The sequence below is a fragment of the Anthonomus grandis genome, chromosome 1 (assembly GCF_022605725.1).
Source record: "Anthonomus grandis grandis chromosome 1, icAntGran1.3, whole genome shotgun sequence".
Classification (NCBI taxonomy): Eukaryota; Metazoa; Arthropoda; class Insecta; order Coleoptera; family Curculionidae; genus Anthonomus; species Anthonomus grandis.
The window spans coordinates 55,105,220-55,122,633 of record NC_065546.1 but is presented as its reverse complement, the minus strand read 5'-3'; the positions used below and the strand labels follow the sequence as shown (position 1 = coordinate 55,122,633).

The 17,414-nt window shown below is 33.3% G+C and overlaps 1 protein-coding gene across 2 annotated transcripts in view; it reads left to right on the top strand.

Moving 5' to 3' along the window:
- The window catches only part of LOC126745772 (uncharacterized), a 36,817-nt gene extending 20,244 nt beyond the window's left edge, over positions 1–16,573 (top strand). The window contains exon 4 of one of the 2 annotated variants that reach the window (XM_050453772.1): positions 15,980–16,573. In XM_050453772.1, the coding sequence (XP_050309729.1) occupies positions 15,980–16,497 (518 nt within the window). In that variant the 3' untranslated portion in view covers positions 16,498–16,573. Of the gene's footprint in view, positions 1–9,135; positions 9,849–15,979 lie in introns of those variants that run through there. The other variant, XM_050453764.1, reaches the window with a different exon arrangement.
- Positions 16,574–17,414: the final 841 nt, after the last annotated feature.

Sequence of the window (17,414 nt, the reverse complement as noted above, 5' to 3'; positions counted from 1 at the left end):
ATAATTTTTAGAGACCCACTTAGAATGTTTAAGGGGATTTCGTAACATGGAAATTTTTCTCCTCTATAGAGTAAGGTTATGTATGGTCTGTAGCTTTGAAATGCAGTCACTAGATATGGAGTTTTATTGTTATTCCAAAACTCAGGTCTATGTATTATTTTAGATCTAATATTATTTATGATTTGAATAATAGGGTGATTTGTAATTAATAAAAATTTCGAAATTAGTTTGAAAGCCAGTAGTTTTCTCCTGTATTCTAGGTCTATCATAGATGCTTCCGCTAACAATGCCACTCTGGGCGTAGAGCGCATACATCCCATACATATGCGTAAGCCCTCGTAAAACACCACGTCCAATACATTCAGAGCCGTTCCTGCACATGGTTTAAAAAAATATCGAACCGAAATCTAAAACCATAAACCGCTGTAAAACCATTGCGCCATCTCACCTTCTGCGCCATCTATCCTCGAATTACCCTATATACATTGCCGAATTAATTTTTGTTTGCGAACTTGTTCAGGAGTTTCCTATAAAGATATAGTATTAAAAATATAAAGACTTTTACAAATTTTGGTAAAAATAATAATATATATTTTTAGTTGCAGGTGATTGCTCTTTCCCAACCGGAGGGGGAAAGTGCAATCGGACATAAAATAAGAAGTTAAATCGTATTATAAAAAAGAACGGGAAAGAGCATCATATTTCTAATAAGCTTAAAAAATCGGAAGAAATTATATTTTCGATATATCTTTAATATAAAATGCGTACCATCAGAAAAAAGGAACCAATATTTTTAAATTTAAGCATATTTTTTATTTAAACCAAAGGAATGTAACAAATAAGCGGAAATTTGAGAAAAAGTACAAAAAAAAACCCGTCCTCGTCTGACCACCGGTCTATTTAAATTTTCCAAAACTTCATACTTATACACCACTGATTTGCCTTCTACGTCTGCGAAAATAAAAGTATTTTTGGGATATTTTTGCCCTACAGCAGCTTTCATAAATGAACAGTCACACATTTTAAATGGCTCAATTATTTCGGTCACTAAGCCAACGTATATTTTCTCACAACTTCAAGATTTGAATGCCACTTTTGTGCCTACAGCTAGATCTTTAGGCTGATCCTTATCTGATAGGTTTTTTAATTCGCTCAAAGGTATGTTTTCTGAGCCATTAGATTCTTCAGTAATTTCCTGTACATCACAAAATCTTGAGAGGCTTTCTCTGGAACTATTTTATTTCAAATCTATGTCATCCTCGGTGTCAATATATGTTGGCTCTTCGTAATCTGAAGATTCATAACTTGAACTTGTCTTCCTGTTTTTTTTAGGTTTCCATTTGTTCATTCCACTAGTGTTTGGAACATCGTTGTGCTCGATAACGACTTTCGAGAATTAAACTTCAGCACCTGCTGAATTTTTTTTTCGCGGTCTAATCGCTTGAGGATTTTCCGATTTATTCCAATAAAATATTTTTAAAACATGAGTCACTTTGCTCCGGTGTTTTTTCGGTTATAATGTCTGTAGGTTCATCTGATACTGATGGCTTATTATTGTTTTGATGCTGAAATTGTTGGTATTTTAACCATATATCACGATCATACGTGTCAGGGGTTATAACATTCCTATTAAATGGTAAAATTCCTCCTTGTCGAAATCCGCTTTTAATAATGTTTGTTTCCAAATTGGCCCAAATCTTTCCTCCCGTTTTGAAAAACGCCTTCCTGGATTCTTTCGTTGCCAAACACACAAACTTTCATCCCAAGATACTTTAACTGATTTAAAAACAGAAAGGTCTAGGGGTTGCAACAAATGGCTTGTATGGGCTGGTAATTTTAGAATTTCAATATTTTGAGTTTTTGCAAACTGTACAACTTCTTCGATAATATGCGTTGCATGTCCGTCGTATATCAGCAGTACAGGTCTCTCTTCAGTGAATGTGGTAACCAAATTATTCTTTAAAAAGTTAATAAAGATTTCGCAGTTTATCCAGCCATTTTTACTAGCAGCAAAAGTCATGTTGGGGCATTTATTATCCGTACTTTCAGGACCATAAGTTTAAGCCCTTAAAAATTACGGATAAAGGTGGTGCCTTTTCACCACTAGCATTAGCAGCTACCAAACACGTAAAGTTTTCTTTTACGGTTCCTCCAGTAATTCTAGACGACGGTTTTCCCTTTTCTCCTACAACTTTCGTTTTGCTAGGATCTGTACAGGGTGGCCAGATAAGAATGCGCCAGATAAGTGCTGTATTTTGGAAACTATTCGTCGTAGAGACTTGCGGTAAAAAATTTTACGAATAAAGTGGTAAACATAATCCAAGATGGTCGCCAGGGGCCGTAATCGCCATCTTAAACTTTATAAGTGATCTTTCACTGAAATCTACCCAGTAAATGTTACGAAAAAATATACGCTTTTTAAAGCTCAGCTCTACTCAAATAATTTTTGTTTAACACTTTGTGACGTATCTATTAAAATAAAGTGGCGAGAGGTAATTCAATGTTTTTTTAAAATAAACAGCTGTAACTCCTAAACGACTGAACGGACGGAACAAACTTGGTCTCGTTGGAAAAAACATTTATTGCTACATCAAATCCGTCTTACTGTGATATATCTAGTGCTTAGTAATGCCGCTAGAGCGCGTTTTTTGATCTATTAACAGAAAATTGCAAAATTCTCTAAAAAATGCAATGCAATAATGACTTTTTTTTCATAAAAATGTAGTGAAATGATAGCTTAATAGGACAGTGAAAATCGCATCTCGATATCTTATTCGTAGCCTAAAATATCGAAGAAAGAATATTTAGTTATCATATAATTTTAATAAGACGCTATTACACCGATATTTATTGTTATTTATTTGTCTTTTTCCAAGGTTCAATGATAAAATGTCTTAATTTAATAATTTTTAAATAATTAAAATATTCTTTGTTCAAAAATTAAAAAAAAAAACGCGTAGGGGCATAATAATAATCAATGCATATAAAATGCAAGTGCAAGGTAGGCAGAATATTGAAGAGTAGGCCATGGAGGAAAAAAGAAATGCCTAAAATTAACTTGTTAATAAATATTAAAATTAGGCAGTGCAATTTGTGTTCGTTGCACACATAAGTAAAGCGTTAAAACTATTAAAATGCCTTTTACTAATGATGAAGCCGATATGATTGCGGTATATTTTGAATGTCTTCAAAATGCGGCATTGGCTCAAAGGGTATACAGACCTCGATATCCAAATCGGCGTTTACGCAATGCGAGAATTTTTCCGCGTTTAGTGCGAAATTTGCGTAATACTGGCAGCTTTCGACCTCAGTTGCGAAGAACTCGGCTAGAACAAGGGAAGACAATATTATTAATGTCTTAGCATACGTGGAATTCAATCCCCACGTTAGTATCAGAGCAATGTCTTATTCACTCTATTCTAAACATTTTAAAGGATACAACTAAATTTTTATGTCACAAAAAATACTACTTTATATATTTCGCAATGTGTTTTTTCAAATTTTTAGACTGCGCCCATATCATATGGTTTTATATCAAACCTTGAATCACGGAGACTTTGACCGACGGTTAGATTATTGTCATTGGATGTTGGGCAGCATTAGGGAAAATAAAGAATTTTTATCCGAAATTCTTTGGACAGATGAGGTCACTTTTAGGAGTGATGGAAACATTAATTTTCATAATATGCATTAATGGTGTGACAACAATCCTCACTGGTTGCGGGAGGTCCAACATCAAGGCCATTGGAGTCTCAATGTGTGGTGTGGCATTCTGGGCGAAACTATTATAGGTCCCTATTTCTTTGATCAACCACTAAAAGGTGCCGTATTTCTTGATTTTCTGGTGAACCATTTGCCTTTTTTATTAGAAGATATACCCCTGCATTTACGACAAAATATGTTTTTGCAACTAGACGGTTGCCCAGCACATTTATCATGAAATGTGCAAGAACATGTAGATTTAAGATTTCAACAAAGGTGGATTGGCCGAGGAAGTCTATTTCCTTCCCAGACCTCACCTGTTTGGAATTATACCTATCGGGTCGGTTAAAAGATATTGTTTACCAAATTCAACCAACAACTAGAGACGACATAAAAATAGGAATATAAGAAGCCATTTACAGCCTGTCGAGAGCAGAAATTGAAGCTGCTGTAATGTGCACACATAAGCGGCTCCAACAATGCATTAAGTTTGATGGAAGACTGTTCGAGCATTTAAGGAAGCATTACTTTTATTTCAAAATCGGTCATTTTTGTTATTATGCCCATACGCGTTTTTTTAAAAACTTTTTGAACAAAGAATATTTAAAAATGATTAAATTAAAACATTTTATCATTGAACCTTGAAAAAAGATAAATATTGGTGTAATAGCGTCTTATTAAAATTATATGATAACTAGATATTCTTTCTTCGATATTTCAGGCTACGAATAAGATATCGGTTTTCACTGGCCTATTTAGCTATCATTTCACTACATTTTTATGAAAAAAAAGTCATGTTATTGCATTTAGTTTTTTAGAGAATTTTGCAATTTTGTTATTGTAATTGTTAATAGATGAAAAAACGCACTCTAGAGGCATTACTAAGCACTAGATATATCACAGATAAGACGGATTTGATGTAGCAATAAATGTTTTTCCAACGAGACCAAATTTGTTAAAATCCGTTCAGTCGTTTAGGAGTTACAGCTGTTTATTTTAAAAAAACATTGAATTACCCCCCGCCACTTTATTTTAATAGATACGTCACAAAGTGTTAAACAAAAATAATTTGAGTAGAGCTGAGCTTTAAAAAGCGTATATTTTTTCGTAAAATTTACTGAGTAGATTTCAGTGAAAAATCACTTAAAAAGTTTAAGATGGCGGTTACGCTCCCTGGCGACCATCTTGGAAATCTGAAAATATTTTCCACGATATTCTTTTGGCCATTTTAGTAATAAAGTTTTTTACCGCAAGTCTCTACGACGAATAGTTTCCAAAATACAGCACTTTGCATTCTTATCTGGCCACCCTGTACATATACTCGTTTCATCCAAATTCCATATGAGATGTGGTTTGTCAGCCAAATTTAACCGTTGAAGGGTTCCCTCAAGTAAATTGAAATATTCATTTATAATAAACGGATCGGTTTGCTTTTTTCGAACGTATTTAACCGACTGCGGTTTTTTTATTGCTAGATGATGACGCCGTCTAAAAAGAATAAACCAGTCTTTGCCAGGACGTCCGTTTTTAAAGGGTGTTTGAATTTGACTGCGATTCACATACTGCCGAATGACGTCCAAAAGCTCCTTTCGTGAAAGACCAAAACCACTTTTTTCTAAAGTTTTTAGATACTCGACTAGCAATTCTTCATCCTCTTTTTTTAACGCTGTACAACACACTCCAGTTTGGCTTTTTTTGCCACGACGACCAGACAGATAGCACTGTAAAGTACTGTATGGAATAGAGTATCTTTTTGAGGCAACTCTTAAACCTAATAGGTTTGAGTTTATGCTCTGAATCGCAGCCGCAATAGCTTCTTTTGTATAAGCTGTTCCTCGTTGTGTCTTTCTTTTATAGCTTCTAACCATCTAAAACCAAAAAACACGCATCGAAAAAGTACAATCAAATGATTGCACTTTCCCTACAATATGTGGTTGCACTTGCCCCACGGTCGATTTTCGACGAGGCAAGTGCAATCATGTAAACAAACAAAAAATAATTGGCGATACTTATTTAAAACAATACAATTCATAAATAATACCCTTATACCCTATTATTTCACCTAAAATAAAATACACACCTTCAGTTTTTCGGCAAAAGCCAGCAAATTAAAAATACACGTGCTTCGCGTTAATGCAGTCTCTCGCGCTTAGCTTGAAACTAAGGCCCAATACAGACGAAGCAACACGACATCAACACGATACCCGAGAAACATGTCGCTCGAATGTTGCCGACGTGTGTCAGTATCCAGACGAGGCGATACGATATGAGATATTATCGGAACATAAAACCAAATTGCCAGTTTATCTAAAGATGTCCAGTAGCGAAGAAGACTCTAGCGACGAAGAAGACATGCTTATTTATTTATATTTGCGAAATCGAAGAAGAAGAAGACGACGACGAAAATATTGGGTACATCCTGATATTAGAAATAACAAAAGGAGAAGACTGTTCATCGCAGCGAGAGAATTAAGGCAGACTGATAAAAAATTTCAGGCCTTTTATAGGATGTCCAAAGAAAGTTTTCGAGGATTATTAAGAGTTGTGGCACCTTTTCTTCACAAACAAAATACAGTGATGAGAGAATGTATCAGTGCAGAGGAGGTTACTTATAACACTTAGGTAAGTAAAAAAAATATTTCTTTAGTTTATAAAGTTTAATTTTTTTGACATTTTAAATATTTATAGTAAATATTATAAAGTTATTGGGATTTTAAAGGTTTTCCCAAAAGGTTTGATTGGTAAGAGATTGTTCTTCCCGTTCATATCCATTTGGTGGTGAAGTGATTCCTAACTGGGCCTCCGAAGTGAAATTTCCATATAGTCCATTATTAGCTGAAGATATTTCATTTGTACCAAACGAATGTCGTGATGATTGAGAAACACTTCTTGATGAAGAATATGGGTAATTATTTGAGCCAGTGGAAGAAAGTGGGATTGTTATTGTAGATGGTCCTGAGCTTTTCTTTATGTTGTCAATCAAGTGTAGAACTTCTAGCTTAAAGTGTCTCATTTGATCATCGGTAAAGTGTTTTAATGTCGGGTAATAAACTAAGCAAAAAATATTTTCTAGCAGTTTCATTATCATCAGTAGGGGCAAGTTTTTTTTGCTTATTCTGCAAATACTCCAAAAATGATTTGTCCAAATTATGGTACATGTTTTTTTTCCCTGTTGTGTTGTACTGTGGGTTCTTCGTCGACTTTGAAGTAATAGGGACAGAATTTTCTCTCTCGGAGTTATTATTAAATAACACTTCTGATGGTGCAGGTGATTCTTCATCTTCATGGTTATTTGCGGCAATCTCATCCACTTGCAAAGCGACTTGACTTTCTGAAGGATTTGGTGGGCCTTCAATATTTCCTGGTGATTCAGTTGTATTTATTGGTTTGACATAGGGCAGAATAAATAGGAAATAATCATGAAGATAGTATGGTTTCTTTGACTTTACCGAGGAACCACTCGGGACTGGCTTCAGGCTGCGTACAAATGCTGATCGAATGTTTTTCCACTTCTTTGCATTCTTGATCTGAAAAAAATAAATATATGTATTAATCGTTATTATTATTATTATTATTATTATTATCATTATTATATATGGCTTCTTTTTGTTTCAGATACCTAGGATCTGGTTGCACCTTCATTTCTTTGTCATTATATTTTCAAGTAGGACACAGTACTGTGGCAGAAATTATAACTGCCACAACACTGCTTATATGGCAAAAACTGAAAGATGAGTACATGAAAATACCAAATACTGAGGACTGGAAAAATATATCTCAACGTTTTTATGAAGTCTGGAACATACCAAACTGTTTGGGAGCGATCGACGGGAAACATATACGGATTGAACAACTTCCTAATTCTGGCTCAACCAATTTTAATTATAAACAATATCATTCAATTGTTTTAATGGCAGTGTGTGATGCTGATTGTTTGTTTACTATGGTGGAAACTGGATTTGCTGGGAGGAATAACGATGGTGGGATATTTAGAGAATCTCGAATGCATTATTGGTTAGAAAGAAAAGGCCTTAACATACCGGAAAATTCACCTTTGCCTCATGATGATTCGCAGCAAGATTTCCCGTTTTATTTTGTGGGAGATGATGCGTTTCCGTTAAAGCAGTATATGATGAGGCCATATCCTTTGACTTTAATAGATAACAAAAAAAGAATTTTCAATGACAGATTAAGTCGTGCAAGAAAAACCATTGAATGTAGTTTTGGAATGATGACTTTGGAATGAAAAATTCCAAGTATTGAGCAGCCCAATTCGTTGTAGAAAATTGTAGAAATATAATAAAAGCTGTTTGTATTTTACATAATTGTCCGAAAACGGGAGGGGTCTCAGTATACAACATCTATAAATGAATCAACAAGAACCACAAATAGACCGCAAAACGATATTCTTTTGCAAGAAGAAGACATTAATTTACAGCCGACTTCAGACCCAACGATACTGCGAAAATATTTGACTAACTATTTTATAAAACCACGTGTTGCTCTTCCTTGGCAAAATAAATATTGTTATTAGTGTATTTGTACCAAAATAAAATATTAAAACAACCTCAATTAGCATTAAAAAAAACATTATTTGTTTGCAAATTTTTTTTTAAATTAATTAAATAAATTGTTACATATCAGAAAACTTGGTTTCTTTTGATATTTCATGCCACGCTTTTTCGGTTATGTCCTTCCTTGAATAATCCAAACGTTTGAAGTTATATAAACATGGAAATTTTTCCACTTCAATGACAATTTTAAAATTATTGTAGCGTTCGGCGGCCATTTCCAAAAAAAAACAATATCGCGAGGCAACAGTTTGCTGGCGACTAAATAAAAATGTTGACGAGCAACTTGTAGCCACGTTGTCGTATCCCTTTCATGTCGTATCGCGTCGTGTGAATAGCTGCATTTAAATATATGGCGGCGACATGTGAGCGACATATTGCTCAGGTATCGTGTTGCGTCGTCTGTATTGGGCCTAAGACGTATAAACATTAGATGCATTACTGTAATGATTCGGTCTTTATGATGAGCTTTTAGGTTCACGTTAGGAACCAGATGGCGCTGGTTTTACTGGTTGAAATATACTAGCTTTGTGTGTGGCTTGCATTTTCCCGCTTTTTGCACTTACCCTACCTTACCTTATATGACGCCATGTCAAGCAGGGTTGGCAAGGAAAGAGAAATTTTACTAAATTTGTGATATCATTCAAATGCTTTTAATTTAGTCATATTTTGCTTAAGTTTTTCGTAGTTTTAACCCAACCAAACCCAACTTTGTTGATATTAACAAAATCCCTAAGTGGCTTCGCTAAGCAGTTTCTTTAATAATTCATGGTTGGCATGGTTGCTGGGATGCATCTCTTAACAACAAATTTAGCAAAAAAAAATTCTCCCGATAATTGACCACTAATTTTCTTCTTCGCAGATAGGGAGAATATCTTCACCAAATTGAGGAAAAACATCCGGCAACACGGTAAAACCGAAGATTTAACCACCATAATAAGCCTCTGCGGGGTACAAAATGCATGCCAGCCAATGACCATGTCAACCATGACGGGGAGATTTTTTTTCGTGCCCCACGAACATCGCGGACACCACCACAAGTTGCACGTGATGAATACTAAGGTGATCGATCAAGTGAGGTCTATTCACTCCCATTTGGTTTCCAATGATAATGAGAGCCATCATCAAAAAGACAACATTAAGAAACAAGGGTCGCTGAAACGATGGTTCGTTAAGCAGTTTTCAACGAAAAAGAGCCGCGATAGCAATATAAATGATGTGCCTAATAGTCCATCTTCAGCTAGAGCAAGAATGAAAGAAAATATTTCAAGAGATGAAGTGAAAGTGTTGAGAAATAGTAGTAAAACATATACTGGAGAGGTTCAAGGGGGCGTATGGACAAGAGTGACTATGTCAGAACAAGTATCACACACGTCTATAAGCTCCTCTAGTGCTGGACCTTCCAGAGGTGGAAGACTAACAAGTAGTTTGCCAATTGGCTCACAATTAACCCAGCCAAGGAAAAAGAATTAATTTAAACAAAATATAAATATTATTTGTTGTTTTTAGCTTTTTAATAATCTTCCTGAATTTAAATGTTCTTGAGTTCTTAAAAATAAAGTGCTACTTATTATATGTTTTTAATTTCAATGTGTTGTATAGTCACGCTAACTCTATCCCCATTATACAGGGTGTCTACTATAAAAACCGCCAAACTTTAAGAGGTGATTATACAAGTCATTTGCAACAAAAAAGTCGTATAACATTTCTTCGAAAAGTTGTTCTGGTATTTATATAAATAAGAATATCTCCGTTATTCTTACCACCACATAAAATTTAGATATACCATCTGAAAGAGAATTAAATTTGCTATAAGATGGGTATATTTAAGTATTTGAGTAATTTTTTATACCGGGTGTTATCAGAAGTTAAATGTAACATTTGGGAAATGTGGAAAATTAGTGGTATCTTCTTCGTTGTCGTTTTTATAAAATTTGGTAAATAGGGACTTGTTTTTTTTCAGCAAAAACTACTGCATCTAATATGCTTTCCAATGATATACTTACTTTTGTGATAGCTATTTGTTTTCACAGCAATATCATGGGCAAAAGAAAGAAAACCACAAAAATTTAATATTTTCAAATTTTATATTTCTTGATCTTTTGAGCACCAATGCGGTGAGTACTTGTAGATCTATCTTCCCTAACACAACAACTCCATAAATTTCCATTAGAGAAGCCGTAAACAAATAATATATCGCGATATTCGTTCCTTAAGAAAAAAGGCAGGTTTTCCTTCTTTAGTAAATGGCAATGAATCCGCAAAAGAAGGAAATTCACAAACCATGTATTACTTGTTTTTATAACAAAAGCATAGATATTTACAATTTGACAAGAACTGTCATTAAGTTTTCACTTCGACTTAAAGTATAGTTAAATAAGTAATTTGATTTAAACGTGCTTAAAAAAATAATGCTTAGTTTCACAAACATTGAATATCGGGACATCTTATTTATTTACGGTGTCGCAAATGGAAACTCGCGGAAGGCAGCAAGGGAGTATGCGCTTCGTTTTCCTAATAGAACCAACCCAACCCCATAGAAGTACATTTGCAGAAGTGTTCAGACGCTGTGGGAAAACTCGTTCCTTTCGAGGTTTGCGAACAAGAACCTGCGATTATGAGAGCTGTTACAGAAGATAGATCAAGAAGTACTCGCCGCATTGGTGCTGCATTAAGGATTCACCATTACACTGTACATAGAGTTCTTAAAAAAATAATTTGCATCCGTTTCATTTGAAAAAAGTCCAGGATTTATTGCCAGTGGATGGTGAGGTGAGGCTTCAATTCTGTAGGTGGTACTTGAATAAGTTGCAAGAGCCGGAATAATGAATTTAAGAAATAACCATATATGGCATACAGAAAACCCTCATGCGACTGTTGTTTCACATTTTTAGCATGAGATAAGGGTCAACGTATGGTTAGGATTAATGAGAGCTCGCCTTTTCGGGCCTGTAATACTTCCTGATCGGCTCAATTCCAATGAGTTTTAAAATTTATTAAATAATGACCCTTTTCACTTTCTGGAAGAAATCCCCCTAGCCGCTAGACAGAAACTTTGGTTTCAAATGGACGGATGCCCAGCCCATAATGGCAGAATTGTGCAAAATTCCTTGAATCAATGCTTTGGGGAGAAATGGATCGGAAGGTACGGTTCGGTAAGATATGGCCGCCCAGAAGCCCTGACCTTACGCCCCTTGACTTTTATGTCTGGGGCACATTAAAATCTATGTTTATAGTATTAACATTAATACTCGAGACGAACTAATTAATCGAATTAGTGTGTGTTGCAATGAAATGCGACAAAAACGCGTTGAATTTGAACGGGTTGTTGATAGTGTCAGAAGAAGATGCATCAACTTGACTGTCTCGTTATTTATCTTATCAACAAGCATCCCTCCCGATTTTTTTAAATTAGTCTCTTAGATTGTTTTTAAACTTTTAAACTGAAATATCTCAAACACGGTGCTTTACGTCAAAATTTTGCGAAAGCAACTGTTTTTTCTATATTAAACCGAGGGTCTAAAAATTAAACTTTTGTCACAAAATATCTCGTCACTTCGCAGATTGGTGACAAAGAAAGATTGAATCTCCCTGTATGTTACCATTGGTAATTTTTTTTTAATTAGCTTCATCTTTATTTAAGAGGACAAGAGTGTTTAAAAGTTATTAAGGAAAAACACAATTTTTTTTCCAACTTTGGCACCCTGTAGATTTGCTATAAAACATTTTTGAGCAAAATTTTCTTATTAAAGTCTACTTTTTTTTTTAAATTTTCTAAAATATTAAAATTAATGACGTTTGAGAATGATTAATTTTTTCATGTAATAAATACTATGATAAGCAAATAATCTATTTGTAATTAAAACTTAAGTTGTTTTTGAGCTATTGGAGTATTTATTAACAGCATCTCTCTATTTCGATTCATGTGGAAATGAAATATCCCTAAGATTCCAAATTTAGTTTTATAACATAGATTCCACCAATAGTACAAGTTTCAAAAAAATGTATTTTTTGGTCTTTTTCTAGTTATTAGAGATATCAACCCGCAAATTAAAGAAATGAGTGGTAAGAACAATATACAGGGTTATTATATACGACACGGAATATTTTGGCTAAATTACAAGGAAAAAACTTTTGGTAATATTAAAAGCTTTCTACAACTATCTTTTAAAATTATTTTTATGACATCCAGTGAATTTTAAAATGCAGAAATATATCAAGGATTACCCAGCTTAAACATTAAAATATTTTGTGATTTGTAAAAATACTGAGACAATTTCAATGATAATAGATTCCTTTAATATGTGTTTTCCCTTTTTTTCCATATTTGATCGAAAGAGCACTAAACTACTAAATTTTACATTTCATTTGTAAAAAAGGTACTTTTTTATGCAAAGCGTTCAGAAATTTGACTTAAATTATTACAATTTTTATATAGGAATAAGTTAATAAATTTAAAGAGACACATATGTCTGAAACTATGGACGTTAAAAAAGTACTATTCGCATGCTAAGAATAACCATATACCGCACTGTCTCACGTGAATTCTAATCGATCGGTAAAATTTCATAATATTCAAAGAACCGTGGCGACCTGTATCGAATTCCCATGGAAAAAATTGGACAAAAATTTAGTTTTGAGTTTAAAGGCGTTCCTGTCCTAAGCAAGAAAATAAATAAAAATTTGTAAATTACTAATTTGGAGCTCTATATTTCTAGATCATAAAAAAGTAAACACTATTTTTTTTCCTCCAATAGAATCAAAATTACAGGCACTTTTATCCGACGAGTTCCGATTTCAACTGAATTATGTGGCTTTTAGATTTTAAGAAATCACTAATGTATAGACCCAGAAACTTTACAGCACACGAATAGAACAATGTTATATTGTCAAGGATATATCACCTAAGTATATATGTTTATCTATTAGAATATTTTTACAAACCTTTAGTTTATTTATTCATCCACTTTCACATTTAAAATACAAAATCCCTCTAGTTATATCTGCAGAAACTGCCGGTTAATCTCTTGATACATTTTTACATCCAAAGTGTGATGAGCCACTGGTAACTTTTGCAAAACCTAGTATTCATCAAGATTATACATTGGTTCAACAATTTAAGATCTCTGATCATCATTGGTATATATTTTGATACAGGCATAATACAGTGGGAGACTTTTCGTAGTGTGTCATTTTATGCCTTAGTAAAGTAAAAGCATTGGAATTTCTTGCAGTATAGTTATAGAGCCTATTGTTCTTATATAAATTTAGCTATTTTTATATATAGAGTAAGTACTTGTTAGTATATTAATGTCAGTATTTTGTGCCTCTTGAAAATTTCACGGTAGTTTGTCATTTTAAACCAAACGACTACTGATAATCCTTTGACTGCTAATGATTCTTTTTTTTGGAACACAAATAGTCTATCTATATTGATTTTTGTAATTTTACAATTGGGCATAGTACGCTTTTCCGAATCCTGAGCAAGTGTGATCTATCTGTGCATTTCAAGCTGTCTAACTATTCACATGTATGCCTAAGAACTTCATACGAAGAGATTAAAAATGTATTTGAATAGTCTCTTGTTCACTTAGGATGAGTTGATTAATTAAGCATGAATGCTTCATGCAGTTACATGCTGCATTAATTTCTGCAAAAGAGACTGATCACCACTAGCAGCTTTTCTCATCGAAATATCATTTTATTATAAGAGCAAATTTTATGGTGCAAATATGGAGCAACTATGTAGACATTGTAAAGGTTAGATTCAACTTCATTTCCATTCACCAACATTTCCCTTCCGGTTAAAAAAGACGAAATTATTCATAGACAATTTTCCCTAATTTCCAAATGATGTAGTCTGGCCTCAATAAAATGTCGGATTTATTGAGAAGAGAAGAATCAAATACTAAATATTCAGCAAAAATATTTCAGTAACAAATTGTCCAACCTCACAAGTCTTGTAGAGCACCTTTTTAACAATCTTTAAAAATATGCTGAAAATTGATATTAGCCTGTGGTTTTTAATAGCTTGGTATGGCCTTTTTTAAAAACTGGATTTATTTATTACTTCCAGTACTTTACCTCTAGCAGAGGTTGGAACATTATTTGTTTAGGAGTTATTTAGTTTAAGTTGTTTTCTATTAGCTATAAGTTCGTATGTTGTGAAATATTTTTTAGTTTTTGTTAAATGCAATGTTAAATTGACAATAAAAAGAAGTTTCATTTTAAAAACAAGGTGCGTGCTTTTGCCCCCCTACTCGGGCAAAAGAACGCAATTGACATTTTGTCATATTTTTTTTAATAACTTTAAAACCATTTACATTTAAATTTTTTCCATCAGATATTTTATAGTACTGACTTGAAGCTTTCATCCATTTGTGTTTTTTTATTTTTTTTTTTAATTAAGGTGGAAACTAGGGGAGTTCAAACATTAACTGCGTGCTTTTGCCGCACTTTACTCTAATCATGTTCCAGCGGATATTAAGGAAGTGCAAAGTAATAGAGTCTTTAGGAAAAGGGTTAAAAAATTGTTAGTTGCAAGAGGCTACTATGAAGTAAATTACTTCTTTTAGATAGATTTTTAACATATGACATATATTTTATATCTTCTGACGAATATTTGTCTATGCACTGTCAGAAATGTGTATGTAGTACGTAAGTTTTACTGTAAGAGATTTTCTTTTTTGAGCATTATTTTAGTTGCTATTTTATACTTATGTATGATTTGTGTATTGTATATGTGTGTTTTTTTTTTGTACCTATGTATGGTAATTCCATTCTTCCCATACAGCTTTGTCGACAAAATTATCTCTTATAAAGCATATTTTGATTAGTGTCAAATAACACTACAAAATTGCATTTTTCGGCCTCAAGCTTTTTTGCACTCAAATAAACGTACTTCATTATGTGACAAATAATCCTAATTTGGCTATTGGTCATAGTAAAATTATTATTATAAAAAATAAATTGGTATTTTCAATGATTGTCTTAGCATCAAACCATGGTAATAGAGTTAAGGTTTTTTTAAAGCTTTTTGTTATTACATATAAAATAAGAAGATTGTTTAAAATGCCCAAGAAAATACAATGATAAATTTAAATATTAAGGAAATATGTATTGACACACATTTAGGCCATACCTAAGGTACCTATACATAACCTGTGCTGATGATTAAATTGATGAAAATAAGTTTTCTACTCGATAATTAAGCATCAAGAAGTTAGAAGACCAGAGTTTTCTATGTGGTAATAAATAGGAAGAAAATATAGGCTTGTCAGGATTACTTTCTGGACCTGTATTTTATACTATCGTACAAAACATTCTTAAGAGAAATTACCAAAACATTGTAGATAAAGCATTTAAAGATTTTCAAAGATAGACAACTTCTTGCCAGAAGTTTCATGACTGAAATATCCAATTTAATCAATAGATTGCTCGTTTGGTTGGGAGGTCAGTTAATATCTTGCTGTTCATTTTTTCTCTTTCTTATTCTGATACTTTTTACTATTATTACTTCTTGAAATTTGCTTTTGTATTACTTTTTATTTTAAAGGCATATTAAAGGCATTAAAATGACTAATGTAATTGTATTTTTACAAACATAAATTTACCTAATTTTGCACCTTTAGTTGCACAGTATTATTGTTTCATTTCTGGAATTACATTCTGTTCAATAAATAAAATTACATTATCCTTACTTTCAGACCAAGATAAAGACATCCTTAGCATCCTAACTGGAAACATCCAGATGTACGGCTACAAAGAAGACCTAATAAGCCTCATAACAATCGGATCGGGGCTGCAATATCGCCCAATGATAATGTCCACCATGACAAAAAAGTTCTATTTCCAAATATATCATCTTCGGGGGCATATCTACAATGTCCTAGAAAAACATGACACCATTAAACAGAGCATTGAAAAAATTAAAGAAAAAATTCAACAGCCTGATGAGAAGAAAACAAAAGTTAAAAAGAGCAACAGTGTATCGTTTAGGAAAAACAATATGGGAGTTAAAATGCAAACCAGTGATGAGGTGAATAAGCGCCTGAGTACAAAACCTCCTATAGGAACTTCTGAGGGGATTACAAGAAGGCCTCAGGGTAATAGTACATCTGATGATAAAACCAGAAGCAAACATAGCAGTACAATTAGTGGCAATTCAAGTGCTTCTAGTTTAAATACAAAATTACCTAGTAAAAAACCAATTTGGAAGCCCTAGGGAATTATGAGATTGTATTAGATATCTTAAATATTGTCGCATTTAAGTGAATATAAGGCGAATTTAAAGAGAAAAACTGGTCTTTAGTCTGTTTCACAATTTTTCATACACAATGATTAAGCACAATGTTTACTTGTGTTGTGCAGTATCGGTTTAGCAGTCGTACAGAGTAGACGTCTATACTCGTAGGAGGCGCCGGTGCTCAGTTTTGTTTTGTTTTGATTCGTTTTGATTTAATTTAAATTGTTTTGATCTAGTGTTGCGTGTTTACATTAACGTGCTATATTTTCGCGGTACAAGTGTTTCCTAAAAAACTAATTAAGTTCCTGCATCAGCAAATGTTTTTGTTTTATAAACAGTTCCTGTTTTGACTAAATTTAAATTATCTGGCTACCATTGACCTTAACTTGAAATAATTGAACATTAACCGTAGGACGTGCAATTGTGTGTTTTGTTGTATGTTTGTTTCCTGCGTTGGGTTTAAGTTCAAGTTACTGTTTACTTGCAGTTCCTGTTTTTACCATTAATATTTATTTCAATTTAATAATATTTCCTTATAATCTAAAATGAACCGCAGTTTCAAATGTTGTCAGAAGAGGGATTTTCCAAATTATTGCTGCATCTCTTGTATTTCAAATATTTCACCCAAGTTGTCTGGAAAGAAATTCTGATGCCATAAAACTGGGAGGCCACAGAATTTTATGCTCACAAAGATGTCAAGAAGATTTTAATGAAAAAGATCAGGCAGGAAAGGTTAATGAGCAAAAGATTTATGATTTGTTGACAGAATTGAAAGAGAAGGATAGACATATAGAGAGAATGAGAAGAAACAGCATGGTTTTTGAAGATGAAGTGTCGGAGGCCAAAAAGAAGTTTTCCTTATCCCTGGAAAATCTGCATAAATGGAATAAAGAACT